This window comes from Canis lupus, chromosome 21 (genome assembly GCF_048164855.1).
Source record: "Canis lupus baileyi chromosome 21, mCanLup2.hap1, whole genome shotgun sequence".
In the NCBI taxonomy this organism is placed as follows: Eukaryota; Metazoa; Chordata; class Mammalia; order Carnivora; family Canidae; genus Canis; species Canis lupus.
This window is the reverse complement of record NC_132858.1, coordinates 39,191,401-39,207,471: the sequence shown is the minus strand read 5'-3', so window position 1 is coordinate 39,207,471 and position 16,071 is coordinate 39,191,401. Positions and strand designations below refer to the sequence as shown.

At 34.6% G+C, this 16,071-nt stretch overlaps 1 protein-coding gene across 4 annotated transcripts in view; it reads right to left on the bottom strand.

Annotated features, from left to right (window-relative positions):
• The window catches only part of FAM185A (family with sequence similarity 185 member A), a 79,122-nt gene that overhangs the window by 30,187 nt on the left and 32,864 nt on the right, over positions 1-16,071 (bottom strand). For all 4 annotated transcript variants that reach the window (XM_072791462.1, XM_072791463.1, XM_072791464.1 and 1 more), the window contains 2 exons: positions 7,337-7,432; positions 4,190-4,324 (listed from right to left, as the gene is read on the bottom strand). In XM_072791462.1, the coding sequence (XP_072647563.1) occupies positions 4,190-4,324; positions 7,337-7,432 (231 nt within the window). The remainder of the gene's footprint in view (positions 1-4,189; positions 4,325-7,336; positions 7,433-16,071) is intronic.

Genomic DNA, 16,071 nt, shown 5'->3' with positions numbered 1-16,071 from the left:
AATCTTTAAAAAAAAAGATTACTAGAGCCAAAAAAGGCAACTCTATTGTCTCATTATTTTTTTTATTGTCTCCTTATTAAACTTCAGAGATTAGATCACAAGAAATTGATTCTTACTCCTTTTAATATGGTTAAATTTTCATCAAATTTTCACTATGTCACTATGAGTCTGCTCATTATGCTTTGGGTTAGACCTGAGGGTGGGTGTACAGGACTTATTTTTATTACTTGTCATGCTTTTTGTTAAGATTCTATGATTTTTAACAAATTACTTTAACTTTTATGATATATAAAATGAACAAAGGCATACCTTGCTTTATTGTGCTTTGTAGACCTTGCATTTTTCACAAATTGAAGGTCTGTGGCAACCCTGCACTAAGAAGGTCTATTGGCACCTTCTTCCCAACAGCATTTGCTCACTTAGTATCTATGTATTACATTTTGGTAATTCTCACAATATTTTAAACTCTTTCATTATTATTATTACACTTGTTATGGTGACCTGTGATCAGTGACCTTTGATGTTAGTAATGTGACTTTTGAAGCACAGAAATGCACCCATACAATACTGTAAACTTAACTGGTAAGTATGTGTCCTGACTACTCCATGGACTGGCCAGTCCCCAGTCTCTCTCTCCCTAGTTCCTGAGACAGGACAATATTTTGCCAACAACATTAGGCCAGTTAATAACCTTAAAATAGTCTCTAAGTGTTCAAGTGAAAGGTAGAGTCACACATCTCTCACTTTTAAAGCAAAAGCTAAAAATGATTAAGCTTATTGAGGAAGCCTAAAGCTAGGCATTTTGTGCCAAATGGTTAGCCACGCTGTGAATGCAAAAAAAAAGTTCCTGAAGGAAAACTGAAAGTATGATTCCACTGAACACACAAATGATAAGAAAGCAAAACAGCCATATTGCTGACATGCAGAAAGTTTTAGTGGTCTGGATAGAAGATCAAACCAGCCACAACATTTCCTTAAGCTAAGCCTAATCTAGAGTAAAGCCCTAACATTCTCCAATTCTATGAAGGCTGAGGTGAAAAAGCTACATGAAAAAAGGTTTGAAGCTAGCCAAGGCTGGTTCATGATGTTTAAGGAAAGAAGCTGTCTCCATAACATAAAAATGCAAGGTGAAGCACAAGGGGCTAAAGTAGAAGCTGCAGCAAGTTCCAGAAGATCTAGCTAAGATCTTTAATGAAGGTGGCTATTGTAAACAAGAGGATTTTCAATGTATACACACAGCCTTATGTTGGAGGAAGATGCCACCTAGGACTTTCATAGCTAGAAAGGAAAAGTCAATGCCTGGCTTCAAAACTTCAAAGGACAGGCTGACTCTCCTGGTAGAGACTAATGCAGCTGCTATCTTTAAGTTGAAGCCAATGCTTATTAACCATTCTGAAAATCCTAGGGCTCTTCGAAATTATGCTAAATCTACTCTGTGTTCAATCAATGGAACAACAAAGCCTGGATGACAGCCCACTTGTTTATAACATAGTTTACTAAATACCTTAAGTCCATTGTTGATACCTATTGTTCAGAAAAAGATTCCTTTCAAATATGACTGCTCACTGACAATGCAGTGGTCACCCAAGAGCTCTGATGGAGATGTACAATGAGATTAATGTCCTCATGCCTGCTAACACGATATCCATTCTGTAGCATATGGATCAAGAAGTAAATTCAGGGCAGCCCGGGTGGCTCAGTGGTTTAGCGCCGCCTTCAGCCCAGGGTATGATCCTGGAGACCCCAGAACGAGTCCCAGAGTCCCACGTTGGGCTCCCTGCATGGAGCCTGCTCCTCCCTCTGCCTGTGTCTCTGCCTCTTTCTCTCTCTGTGTGTCTCTCGTGAATAAATAAATAAAATCTTAAAAAAAGTAAATCAACTTTTAGTCTTATTGTTTAAGAATACATTTCATAAAGCTATGGTTGCCATAAAAAGTGATTTCACGATGGATCTGGACAAAATAAATTAAAAACCTTCTTCTTTTTTTTAATTAAAAACCTTCTGAAAAGGATTAATCATTCAGCTGCCAGTAAGAACATTCATGATTCATGGAAAGAGTTAAAATATTGGCATTAGCAGGAATTTGGAAGAAGCTGATTCATGGATTACTTTGAGGGGTTCAAGACTTCAGTGGAAGAAGTAAATACAACATGGTAGGAAGAGGAAAAGAACTAGAAGGAGAACTAGTCTGAAGCTGTGACTGAATTGCTGCAATCTCAAGATAAAATTTTAATGCATGAAGAGTTGCTTTTTATGGATAAACAAAGTAGTTTCTTGAGAAGGAATCTATTCCTGGTGAAGATGCTGTGAAGATTGTTGGAATGACAACAAAGAATTTAGACTATTACATAAACTTACTTGATAAAGCAGCAGCAGAATTTGAGAGGATTGATTCTAATTTGGAAATTCTACTGTGTGTAAAATGCTATCAAACAGCATCATGTGCTACAGAGAAATGATTTGTGAAAGGAGGAATTAATGCTGCAAACTTCACTGTTGTTTTAATTTAAGAAATTGTCATGGACATCTCAACTTTCAACCTTCAGCAAACACTACTCTTATCAATCACCAGCCATCAACATCAAAGCAAAAAGATGATCACTTATGGATAGCTCAGATGATGCTTAGCATGTTTTTTGTTTTGTTTTTTAGCAATAAAGCATTTTTAATTAAGGTAGCTGCATTTTTTTTAAAAATGCAGTGCTACTGTATACTTTTAACAACTGCACTATAGTATAAACATAGCTTTTATATGCACTGGGAAACTGAAAATATTCTTTTGAATTGCTTTATTGCAATGGTATGGAAGTGAACGCACAGTATCTCTGAGGTATGCCTGTATTTAAAACTGAAATCTGGGATCCCTGGGTGGCTTAGCGGTTGGCACCTGCCTTTGGCCCAGGGCACGATCCCGGAGTCCCGGGATCGAGTCCCACATCAGGCTCCCGACATGGAGCCTGCTTCTCCCTCCTCCTGTGTCTCTGCCTCTCTCTCTCTCTCTATGTCTATCATAAATAAATAAATAAATAAATCTTAAAAAAAAATTTAAAAAAATAGAACTGAAATCTGATCTTGTGAAGACACCGCCACATGCCCTTTTTCAGTCTCCTTCTCAATGCCATTCTTGTAACATTTAAAGGAAACCTTCACCAGAATTCATTCCTTTTTTTTGGTACTGTGTACATGTATTTACTATGTATCTGTGTACGATGAATATTTTAAAAAATAGTATCAGCCATCAATGCAGCCAGAAGTAGTCAGAAAAAATGTGCAAAACCATTCACATTTCTGGGACTGAGAATTTGTTGTATTAAAAGAGCAAGTTTACAATGTGCATAATACCAATCCAAATTTGTGTTTATTCCAATCATGCAAAGTTAACTTTAAATATTGCACTATATATATTTAGATGATTTTTAAGGCCAAGAATTAGAAAGCAGCTATACCAGAAAAAAAATGCATGGTTTCAAAAAATTTTAGATTGCAGTAAAAAATGCATAACATAAATCTTACAGTTCAGTAATGTTAAGTATATTCACATTGTTGTGCAGATCTCCAAACTTTTTCATTTTGCAAAACTATACTCATTGAACAACTCATTTTCCCCTTCCCCTACTTTGTTTCTATGAATCTGACTACTTCAGGTATCACATACAAAGAGGAATCATACAGTCTTTTTGTGACAGACTTATTTTATTTATTTATTTATTTATTTATTTATTTATTATTTATTTATTTTTTTGACTTATTTTATTTAGCATGATGTTCTTAAGGTTCATCCATGTGTATCATATGACAAGATTTTCTTCCCTTTTAAGGTGAAATAATATTCCATTGTATGTATTTTCCATATCTCACATATCCATTCATCCATCAATAGACATTTGGGTTGCTTTTACCTTTTTGCTACTGTGAATAATGCTGCTATGAACATGGGTGTGCAACTATGCTTTGGAGATAGAAAAATTATTTAAATTGATTTAATCCAATAACAGGTTAGTGAGTATCTCAAACTAAATGTCTGTACTGTGCTATTTACTGATAAGCAGTTGGAAGAAAAGAGTGTCAAACATCAAAATGTGATGATGGAAAGGAATAAAAGACTAAAGCTGCAGTTAAGTGTACTATATTTCTACTTATGTGTGAACAATGACTATTCATCTTACATAGCAAAATGCAGCACCCTTACCAGTAATAATTACGCCATCCTCTTTGTGAACTTCAGTCATTTCTTGAACATGGACTTCTGAGTTTACATTAACCTCTTTCCCTGATAACTGTAAATAAGCTTGAATGGAAGGTGCGACCTTGACAAGAATAGAGCCTGTAATAAATTTTAAAAAGTTTATTAATGCAAAGAAATCAAAAGTACCAGGGGTTATTTGAAAAATGACTGAAAGGGTAGCATGCTCTTGGGACACCATCTTTACTCCTTAGCACATTTTATTTAAACAGCGGTGCAGGATACCTGGGTACCTTAGTTAGTTAAGATCATGACCTTTACCTTTAGCTCGGGTCATGATGTCAGGGTCTAACTTCGTATCTTCTCAGCCTTCCTAACTGGAGCTGGAAAGTCTGAAGTAAAACTGATAAACTCTCATAATTACTGCTCAAAATGTGTGAGGTGGGAGTACACGACAAAGCATATCACTACAACTAGGTTATTTTATTTAAAAAACAAACTACTTTTCAGTTTTTAAATATAAACTACTGATAGGAGATTCCCTATAACAACAGATATGAGGGATTCAGGGGGAAAAAAAAAACCTGGGGAATTTCAGAATGAATAGAAGATGCATGCTTTTCTACCAACCATACTTTAAAAGTAGAAAATAATAGTTTAAAAAAATTTTTTTGTAGGACTTTTTATTTCTAAATATATTAAATGTGGTAATTTTATGAATACTTTTTTCTGTTCTTAAATGAAAAGGGGTGTTAAATCTCTGAGAGCTTTAAAAATGTTAAGCAATGCAACTTGCTCTATCCTCATCTCTCTCCACATCCTTAAAAAACAAAAGCTGTCACCATCAGAACTCCATTACTGTTTATGAAAGAATTCTCATGACTTGAAAACTTTCTCAAATGTCCTATCTTTAACTACCTTTTTTAGAAAGGAGGGCTCTTGCTACAACTTCAAACTCTTTCACTTCATAAACCATCTTCATAGTTACTGAGATCAATACCATTTTTTAAATTAAAAAGTGAACTAATACTAACTATACCACATAGTGAAGGCACACTATATAAGGATCAGTGGTTTCATCAAGGACATATTTAAGTGGAAGAGTCAGTACTCAGATGCAGGTCTGACTCTTAAGCCTAAACACAGCCTTTTTGAAAGAATTAATAAGATTAACTCATAGGAAGAGAAAAACAAGCACACATTCTTTTTCACATGGGGAAATGGAGAACATCTAGGACACTCAAGTGGTTTGTTTCCAAAACCCTGTTACCGTAAGACACAGGCAGAGTTGGAAAGGATTCTAGATCTCTTCACTAAGCATTAAGCAACAGAACCCTGAATAATTTTCCATTACTCTTTTAAAAAGTTACTGTTCCCAAGTATAGTTAGAATTAAGATACCTGAAATAAGACATTTTTTTGGTTTCCAGTTGTCCTTAAGCTTCATGCCAGTCCAATAGGAAAAACACAAAACTATAAACTTAATCAAATTTTGCAACATCATATGCTATTTCAATAGGTTACTGGATCAGCATCCCAAATAATGCTCAAAGATATTTTAAGTAGATAAAGATTAACAATGTTTCTTGTTTATTTTACTTTTTTGTCCATCCATACAAAATAGAAATAACTTTCATATAAAAGCTACTTATTGAAAACTTTGTACTCTTACTAGTTATGGTAAATTACATTTTTTCTTAGGGCCTTCGTAATAAGACAATGCATTATATGACTTAAATAGAACTTACAAAATATCTTGAATGGCATTACTGAAGCTCTCAGGAATTCAGTGATAATGCAATATTATCCAATTTTAAAGGAAAAAAATGTAATCTTGAGAAATCAAATCGCCTGTGTGTCAGCAAAAAAACCCTTCTGATTTAGGCCTCTGTTTGTAGTTTTATTTTGACACTCTGATGAGAGAGCCTTGTTGGACAGAATGTATTGCCCAAGAAAATATGCCCAAGAAACTAACAACAGGAACAACTTTCTGTAAGGAAGTATTTTCCTTGTTATACACATATAGCTCTGTTCTGAGCAATATGCAAGGTCTAAGTTTTATTTAAAAAATTTTTTTAGACGGAGCTACATTTCTTAACTTTCTGCACCCAGGTCACTTCAGCTCCTATGGCCAAGCTACTCCAAGTATACAAGCCACTTGCCACCATGTACACAGACTTATATTCAATCTTCATATGACTAAAAAGTATATTATTTTTAATTAAATACTTGGATTCTTAGAATAAGTTATTTGTAACAGAAATAAGATTATATAAAGAGACATGTCATAATAAGACTTAATACTTCAAGAGATTAAGTCAACAATTACTTTAGAGGGCTTTCCTGGTGATATCTTTATTTCAGGACCACACACTGCAAAGAATTATTCTAGAGTGATGGCTCAAGAAGGTCCTATAACAAGTTGGTAGAAAAGCTGCCAAAAGAAATGTATGGGAGCATTTTCCCTCCAAATAATATTCTATTTCAGACATAAAACCAAACTGAGAAATCCAAACACTAACACTAAATAATTCCACAACAGACACTATATTGTAACACTTTTGTTTATACTACAAAGGTAACAACAGTCTTTATAGCCACCTGTTCCAAAAGTTTCAAAAATCATTGATCCAGAGAGTTATTAGTATCCCAGTCAGTCTTTATTATTCTTTTTTTAAAAAAGATTTTATTTTCAAGAAATTTTACACCCAATGTGGAGCTCAAACTTACAATTTCAAGATCAAGAGTTGCATGTTCCTCCAACTGAGACAGCCAGGTGCCCCTCTGGTGAGTCTTTTATTTTTTAAAGATTTTATTTATTCATTTGAGAGAGAGAGAGAGAGAGAGAGAGAGAGAGGAGTGGGAGGTGGGGGGGAAGGGGCAGAGGGAGAAGGAGAAACAAATTCTCCACTGAGCAGGGAACCCAATGCGGGGCTTGATCCCCAAGATCATGACCTGAGCTAAAGGCAGATGCTTAACCAATTGAGCCACCCAAGTGCCCCCCAGTCAGTCTTTAAATCAAGTTCTATCATGAGAAATTTTCTTGAGCTCATGATGTCAGTAGAGAGAAAATAATCTGACCATCTGTTTCCTGGATGTTACATAAAACCTTCTGTACACCATATATCAAAATAAAACATTCCACTTGGCTAACCTTTATGGGATTTCAACTCCACTTGCCCTAGATGGCTGACATACACATCGATTGCACCCTGATGAGTTGTGGCCTTTAGACATCCAGAGGATGAGTCTAGGAAAAAAGAAAAACTGTAAGTATAATCATTCTTATTGTAGTAATTGAAATGATAAACTTGAAATAAAAGACTCCACTTCAACAGTAGGATAAGGCACTAAGAGTCTTGCAAAGTTTTTATTTTCCCCATAGTTATGCCATCTTTCACTTTAAAATGAAAGCAGAATTTGAAATCTACAAATCTACACCTAGATAACAAAAAATCCCTATGTCCATAGTAACTTGCATAACTTATTGATAAAAATCCTTACTCTGCAACCTAATATATAGAAAGGAGAGTACATAAGCAGGGGATCCTTGACAGCCAAGACTATTAAGCACCATTGATACATTTAGTTTATTATCAACTTTCAATATTTAAAGAGTTTTATCTCATGAAGATACAGAGAATAGCAAAGTTAACAAAAATCAAACTTTTTAAAAAAGATTTATTTATTTGAGAGAGAGAGAGCATGAGCAGGGGAGTGGCAGAAGGAGAATCAGACTTCCTACTGAACAGGGAGGCTAATGTGGGGTTCCATCCCAGGATCTGGGAACATGACCTGGGCTGAAGGCAGACACTAACCAACTGAGCCACCCAGGTGCCCCCAAATCAAAACTATCCTATATTTTCTCCTTTTAGCAAATTTGTTGGGGCTAAAAAGGTACTGCTAATAGTGAACACTTACTCTGGATAAGATTTTGTTGCATTTCTTAGAGAGACAGAAATGGAGATAAAGGGAGTCACTTAAAGAGTGGGTGAAGCTTGTTTATATCTAAATATTTCTTTTCAAAGTTCTGGAATTGAACAGGTATTTTTCAGTTGGGAGAAGAAAATCATAATTACAGTGGTTCTGGTTTGACACTCAAATCTGTCATCATTGACCCCAGTCTTCAAAAAGCCAACATTTCAAGTTCAAGGGAAAGCTAACAAAGTTAGAGATAAAGAAGTAAGAGAATGATGTTGGAGAGTCAGTACTAAGTAGCTGCTTCTTCCTCATGGCAACTGAACTTTTAATATTCTGTCTGAATGCCCTGAGAGGGCCAAAGCGCATATATATATATGAAAAACCTCTTAAAAAGCCTATTTTATCAGGAACTTTACTACTTCAAAGTGGAAACAAATTAGGGAGTGTGGTGAAAATAATGTCAAAAATTATACTTTTAGTAAAATGTGAAGAAAAAACATTTGTATACAAGACGTTTTTCTTTCAATTTTTAAATGACCCTAAACAAAGCAACTTGGGAATAAAGTGGTTAAAATCTGACCCCAAGATAATTCATAATACTTATCTGTAATGTATACTGAAAACTGCCCTTTATTGGACCCAATTTATTTAATTCTAAGTTCAAAAGTAAACCTGATGCTGGGAAATTAAGCCTTTAGTGATAAAAAATGACATAGAATAGTTGGGCAAAGATGATTATCTCTCTCCTCAGTTACCAACAGAAACTCCTTTTATATAATCTCTTACTGCATCCTAAAGGAAGCCAGGTAAAAATATATTACAATTAAAAAGAAATGTGGACTACACAATGTGTATATTATCCCAAGTTGAACAAAGTAAAATATGTGAAACATGTTTGATTTCTTGCTGTCTCTAGGGGAAAAACTACACAAGATTTTCATGAAGCTAATAAATACTTCTCCCCCCAACCCAATGGGAAATAAACAAAGGCTAAATAATTTTATTCTAAGCCACTGAGTAATTATATCCTCGTGTTATCAGTCGTGAGCTCTTGATAGTGGTCCATCCCTTGGAGACTGAAAAAACAAAAACAAAAACAAAAAAACCCTCAAGATATGTTTTAAAGAGAGAAAGCAAAAGTGATATTTGAAAAGCTATGTAGCAAAACAAACACCAATCTTCTTTTGTTTTCTGTAATACAAATGACTGGAACTAAAAATTAATTACCAAGAGTCAAATTAAGACTTCCTCTATAAAATTTTACTTTTTGGAAATTCACATAATGGAGAAATTCTATAGCTCTTAGAAGAAGCCTGAAGGGAAATATGCATTAGAGGGCGATTAAGAAGTAAACAGCTATTATCAGTCCAGATAAGTGTCTGGAATAAGTAGGCTCTCTGTGAGAGTTTTCTATCCTCACAATTTTGGACAAGGATCTTGTCCTTGTCCAGAGACCACTGGGTTTTCCTGGAAAATTACACACACTGTAGGGTAAAACTGATGTTGACTATTAGCTAATCAGAACACACAACCAAAAAACCCCATATATTTGTAATATACATTTGTCTAATAGAGAATAAAAACTACTTGAAAGGCTAAAATTCCAAACTCTCAGATAAGAAAGAATTCTTTCAAAATCAAACATGTTCAGAAAGTTCTCAATTTTTCATTTAACTTCAAGTTTCAACATGTAGATACTAAGATACGGTAACACAAAAGGTATTTCTTCATTTCTGCAACTCGAGTCCTACAACTTCCAGAGCTACACTAATTACAAGGAACAAATTTCATACACAGGACATAAAGGATATACAAAGCCAGAATTGTAAGGTTATTTCAAGTAAAGCTTTCTAAGTCAGTATCCTGTATTAGGGAGGGAGCATTAGGAAGCTGGGCTTACAAATGACACACAAGGCAAACCATGCCACCTCCTGCTCCAAATATATTCTTTTTTTAAAGATAAAATCACCAGTACATGGCTTCTGGCAATGCCTTCCAAAAGAGGCAACATAAGGCAGTGAAAGTAAGGCTAGGTGAGCAACTCTATTAAGCATTCCTATCCTATTGTCATCTACTATCAAGCTTTGCTTTCTACTGTTGACTATTTTATTTCTTTTTTTTAATTTTAATTAATTAATTATTTATTTATTTATTTATTTATTTATTTATTTATGATAGTCACAGAGAGAGAGAGAGAGGCAGAGACACAGGCAGAGGGAGAAGCAGGCTCCATGCACTGGGAGCCTGATGTGGGATTCGATCCTGGGTCTCCAGGATCGCGCCCTGGGCCAAAGGCAGGCGCCAAACCGCTGCGCCACCCAGGGATCCCGACTATTTTATTTCTAAAGATTTGTTTATGTGAGAGAAAGAGAGCACTCACTAGTGAGAGGAGGGGCAAAGGGAGAGAATCTTCAAGCAGACTCCACACTAAGGCAGAGTCCAATAGGGGCCTCTAGCCCACGACCCAGAGATTATAACCTGAGCTGAAACCAAGAGTCAGATCCCCAACTGACTGACCACCCAGGTGCCCCTGTTGACTCATTTTAAATGGATGATCTGGTATTCCAGAAAAAAAAAACATTTTAAGAAATATGAGTCCAAAGAAAATCATGGTTTTGACATATATAATCAAAATTTTTTTACAGCACTTAGCTTCTGAGAGAGAAATTAGGAAGAATGGGGTTTGGGGAGGCATATTATAATGTATATACACAATCCAAATGACTGATAAGATAATACTTAAGAACCTGATCAATTATATTATCTAAATTCCTTTTACCTGAATTATATTCTTCTTAATAAAGGAATCATAGGAAGAATACTTTGTCTATTTTCCTTTATCAGATAGGATAATACCTAAATCATCTCAAGTCTCCTAATATTCTAACTTGATAATATTATATATAACTTTTTCTTACCACCTATTCCAATATTTTGAAGTCTCTGCTATTCTAATAAACTTCCCTCTCAGGTTCCTACAAATCACTTTTTTGTTTCTTTGTAACTAATTTGCTTATTAGCAATTTCAATTCCTCAAAATCCAAGTTACTGAGTAGACTTTAATTAGGTTACCATGATTCAGAGTTGCCTTCAAATCTCTCCAGCAAACCTTTTATGAAAAACACAAGCCAAGTAATCAAGAAACTTCACCTTTGGGATTAAGGCATCATATCCAAAATTTTACCAGACTCATAACAAGGTTTTTAGGCTCTACAGAAGGGATGGCAAACTACAGCCCTCCTGTTTTTATTAATGAAGTTTTATTGGAACAAGACATATCCATTCGTTTGTGCATTGTCAATGACTGCTTTGTGTTACAATGTGAGAGTTGCATAGTACAGGTAGACTGTGTGGCCCACAGAGCCAAAAATATTTAATATCTGGCCCTTTACAGAGTCTGCTGATTCCTAGAGCAAAACATCTTGGTTTGAGAAAATAAGCTCTCCCTTGCCCACCCCCCCTCCCAAAAGTAAAATTTAATTCTGTTTAAGACAATGAGATTTACCAATTTACTGAAATCAGCTCTTTTCCTAAGGTTTTAGTAGTATACAGATATTAAATTCTTGCTTAGAAATGAAAAAAAGTTGTCTCAGGGCAGTTCTAACTTTTCACTGACCTTGACTGCTCACTATTTTTATCAAATAGATACCTAGGACTTTGCTGACTTGCTTAGATTATGTCATCACATTTTGGTTTGACCTCTTAAGCTGTTATGTTCCTATTAAACAAAAAATCAGCAATGTTTTTCTTATAAAGGAGCACAAGTGGGTTCTTGAGAAATTGTATGACATCTTCTGTTCCAGATGTTAGGAGAAATGGGATGTATTTTCACAAATCAGTGACTTTTGGGTCCAGATATATTCAAAAGAAGAAATTTATAACAGGACCCAAACAACTTTGAATTCAAGTTTTGGGTATTTTTTGCTGTGCTCTGCTCTCTTCTTTTCTCCCTCCTGTCCTTTTCTGATTTAATACTCACTATAAATATAAACATATGAAATAATAGTACAACGTCTTATGTTGGTTTTTTTCATTTAATAAAAGGTTAGGGCAGCCCCGGTGGCACAGCGGTTTGGTGCTGCCTGCAGTCCAGGGCGTGATCCTGGAGACCTGGGATTGAGTCCCGCGTCGGGCTCCCTGCATGGAGCCTGCTTCTCCCTCTGCCTGTCTCTGCCTCTCTCTCTCTGTGTGTCTCTCATGAATAAGTAAATAAAATCTTAAAAAAAAAAAAATGTCAAGGGCACTTGGGTTTCTCAGTTGGGTTAAATGTCTGCCTTTCACTCAAGTCATGATCTCTGGGTCCTGGAATCTAGTCCCACATCAGGTTCCCTGCTCAGGCTCTTTCTCAAATAAATAAATAAAAATCTTAAAAAATATATCAGGAATATATGTCTATATTGTAAACTATAGAGTCAGGTTATTATATTGTTAAAGGCTAATATTTTGTTTTACAAATGTGCCAAATAAATTTGATTATTCCCCTACTGAAACAACTTAAAATGTACACTATCTTTCTATTATAAACAGAAAGATGAATATCCTAATGTATATATCTTTATATTCTCACCAGATTATCCTCTTGGGATAAAGTTCTAAAAGAGGAAATGCTAGAGCAAAGTAAATGTAGACACTTCTAATTTTGATATACATTTCCAAATTGACCTACAAAATGGTTAATTAATTCACACCTGAACAAATATTGATAGGAATCCATGTTTCACTGTAACTTTATCACCAATTGATTTTATTAGTATTTTAAGTCATGGCTGCTTATGTTTAGATGGTTTTGATTTATGGTTTATGGTTTAGATGGAACAGTATTATATATGTATATTGACTATTTCTCTGTGAACTGCTTGTTCATGTTCATCCATGTTGTCACTGAGTGTTCCTTTTATTCTCATTTGTCATACACCCCCCTCCCATGATTATATGTCTATATGGATATATATCAGGTATCCTTCTAGTTTGTTACTTATCTTTTACCCTGGTTTATATTTTTTTATACTTTAAAAAAATCAGTCAACTCAGAATTATATACCCAGTGATAATATCCTTCAAAAGAAGGCAAAATTAAAAATTAAAAAGAGCTACCATATGATCTAGTAATCACACTTGTAGGTATTTACCTAAGGAATATGAAAACACTAATTCTAAGGGATAAAAACACCCCTGTGTTTAGTGCAGCATTATTTACACTAACTGAATTATGGAAGCAACCCAAATGTCCATCGATAGATGAATGGATAAAAAAGATGTGGTATACAGTGGAATATTACTCAGAAAAAAGAATGAAATCTTACCATTTACAATAATATGGTTGGAGCAAGAGAGTATTATGCTAGTAAAAAAAATCAGTGAGAAAAAAAACAAATACCATATGATTTCACTCATATGTGGAATTTAAGAAACAAATCAACAAAGACAAAAAGAAAGAAAGAAAAAAAAAAAAAACAAAGACAAAAAGAGACAAATGTAGAAAGAGACTCTTAACTATACAGAACAAACTGATGGTTACCAGAGGGGAGAGGTGGGGGGATGGATGAAATAGGTGAAGGGGATTAGAAGTACACTTGCCATGATGGGTACTTAGTAATGTACAGAATTACTGAATCACTATATTCCACACCTAAAACTAATAAAATAAATCTTGCCATTTGCAACAAGGATGGATCTATGCTGGATCCATACATGGATCTATGTAAAGGAAAAAAAAAAAAGAGACAAACCAAGAAACAGACTCTTCATTATAGAGAACAAACTGATGGGTTACCAGAGTGGAGGTGGGTGGGAGGATGGATGAAATAAGCAATGGGGATTAAAGAGTGCACTTGTGATGAGCACTGGGTAATATATGGAAGTATTGAATCATTATATTGTATACCTGAAACTAATATTACACTCTATGTTAACCAACTGGCATTTGAATACAGTTAAAATAAAAACTTAATTTCAAAATATGAGGAATATATTGCTTTTTAATACTTATAATTTAAATGCTAATATTAAAAAACAAAGTCTAAAATAAAAAGTCTGAAATCAATGACCTAATGTTTTACCTGAAGAAGCTAGACTAAGAGGAGCAAGGAAACTCAAAGTAAACGAAAGAACAAAATAAACAGCAGAAATCAATCAATACATTAGAAAACAAACAATAGAGATACTAACAACATGAAAAGTTGGTTCTTTGAAAAGATTAACAAAATTATAAAGTCAAGTCTCACTAATCCAGAAAAAGAGAATATAACTATCAATATCAGGGATGAAGAGGAAAGAAATATCACTACACATCCTATAGGCATAAAAAGGAGTATAAGGGAATACTTTGCATAAATATGTGAACAAATTTGATAATTTGACAAAATAGACAAATTTCTTGAAAAAAATCACCAAATGTAAAACCAGATAAAACAAATTATTAATATAATAATAAAGTATCTATTACCTATACAGTCACGATTCTAGATAAAGATGATGAAGTAATACATTGGAGAATGAAAGATTTTTCAACAAGTGGTGATATAATAACTAAAACATTCATATGGGAAAAAACAAATCTTGATTCTTATTGCACACTCAACACAAAAATTAGAGATAGATTGAAGGCAAAAGCAGAAACTATTAAAGATGCTAGAGAAAAACATAAGAGAACAGCTTTATGATTGAAAGCAGATACAGATTTCTCAGGACACAGGAAACAATAACCATGAAAATAATCAGTAAATTAGACTTTATCAAAATGGAAATCTTCTCATCAAAACACACTTAAGAAAATGCATAGGCAAGTCACAGACTGAGAGGAAATATGGAAAAACAACGATCTGACGGAGGGTTGTTCCCAGAACATATGAACAACTCCTCCAATTCAATAATAAAAAGATAAATAATCCAGTTGAAAATTAAATGGGCAAAATATCTGAACAAAATATTCAAAAAGAGGGACGCCTTGTTGGCTCAGTGGTTGAGCATCTTTCAGCTCAGGGCATGATTCTGGGGTCCAGGATCAAGTCCCACATCAGGCTCCTTGTAAGGGATCTGCTTCTTCCTCTGCTATGTCTCTGCCTTTCTCTTTGTATCTCTAATGAATAAATAAATAGAATCTTTAAACAAACAAACAAAACACAAAACTTCATAAAGAAAGAGAGGCGCCTGGGTGGCTCGGTTGGTTAGGGGTCTGTCTTCAGTGGAGTCATGATCCCAGAGTCCCAGGATCAAATCCTATGTCTGGCTCCCTGCTCAGAAGGGAGTCTGTTTATCACTCTGCCCCTCCCTGCTCATGCTCTCTTTCTCTCAAATACATAAATAAAATCTGAAAAAAAAAAAAAAGATATACTAATAACCAATAAGTACACAAGAAAGTACTAAACATCATTAGTCATCAGGGAAATGTAAATTAATATAGGGAAACCACTGTACACACACTGGAACGGGTGAAATTAAAAGACTGACAATAAAAATACTGGTGAGGATGCGGAACAACTCATACACTGTAGGAGGAAGTGTGAAATGGAACTTGGGGGGTAGTTTATCTGGTAGTTTATTATGCAAACTCAAATCAGCTATTCTATTCCTAGGTATTTACCCAAGAGGAGAAAAATACATACATAAAAATGTGTGTGTATATATATATACACATATGTACACATATATTTATATATATGTAATCCATATATCCCTCCATAAAATGATTTGTCTAAAAATGTTCATAGCAACCTTTTTTACAATTGCCAAAAACTAGACACAGCCCAGGTATCCATCAACAGTATAGATAAACAAATTAAGCTTTCTAATTGCCTGCTTCAATTTCTATACCCTCTGGTACATTACAAAACAACAGCTCTTGGTTGCTTTTTCAAAATATAAATCATATATTACTCCCCTGCTAACACCTGTTGTAGTTGGAATTAAGTCCGTATTCTTACAATGTCTATAAGGCTCTATCTGGATTTAGCCCTCACTTCCCTCATC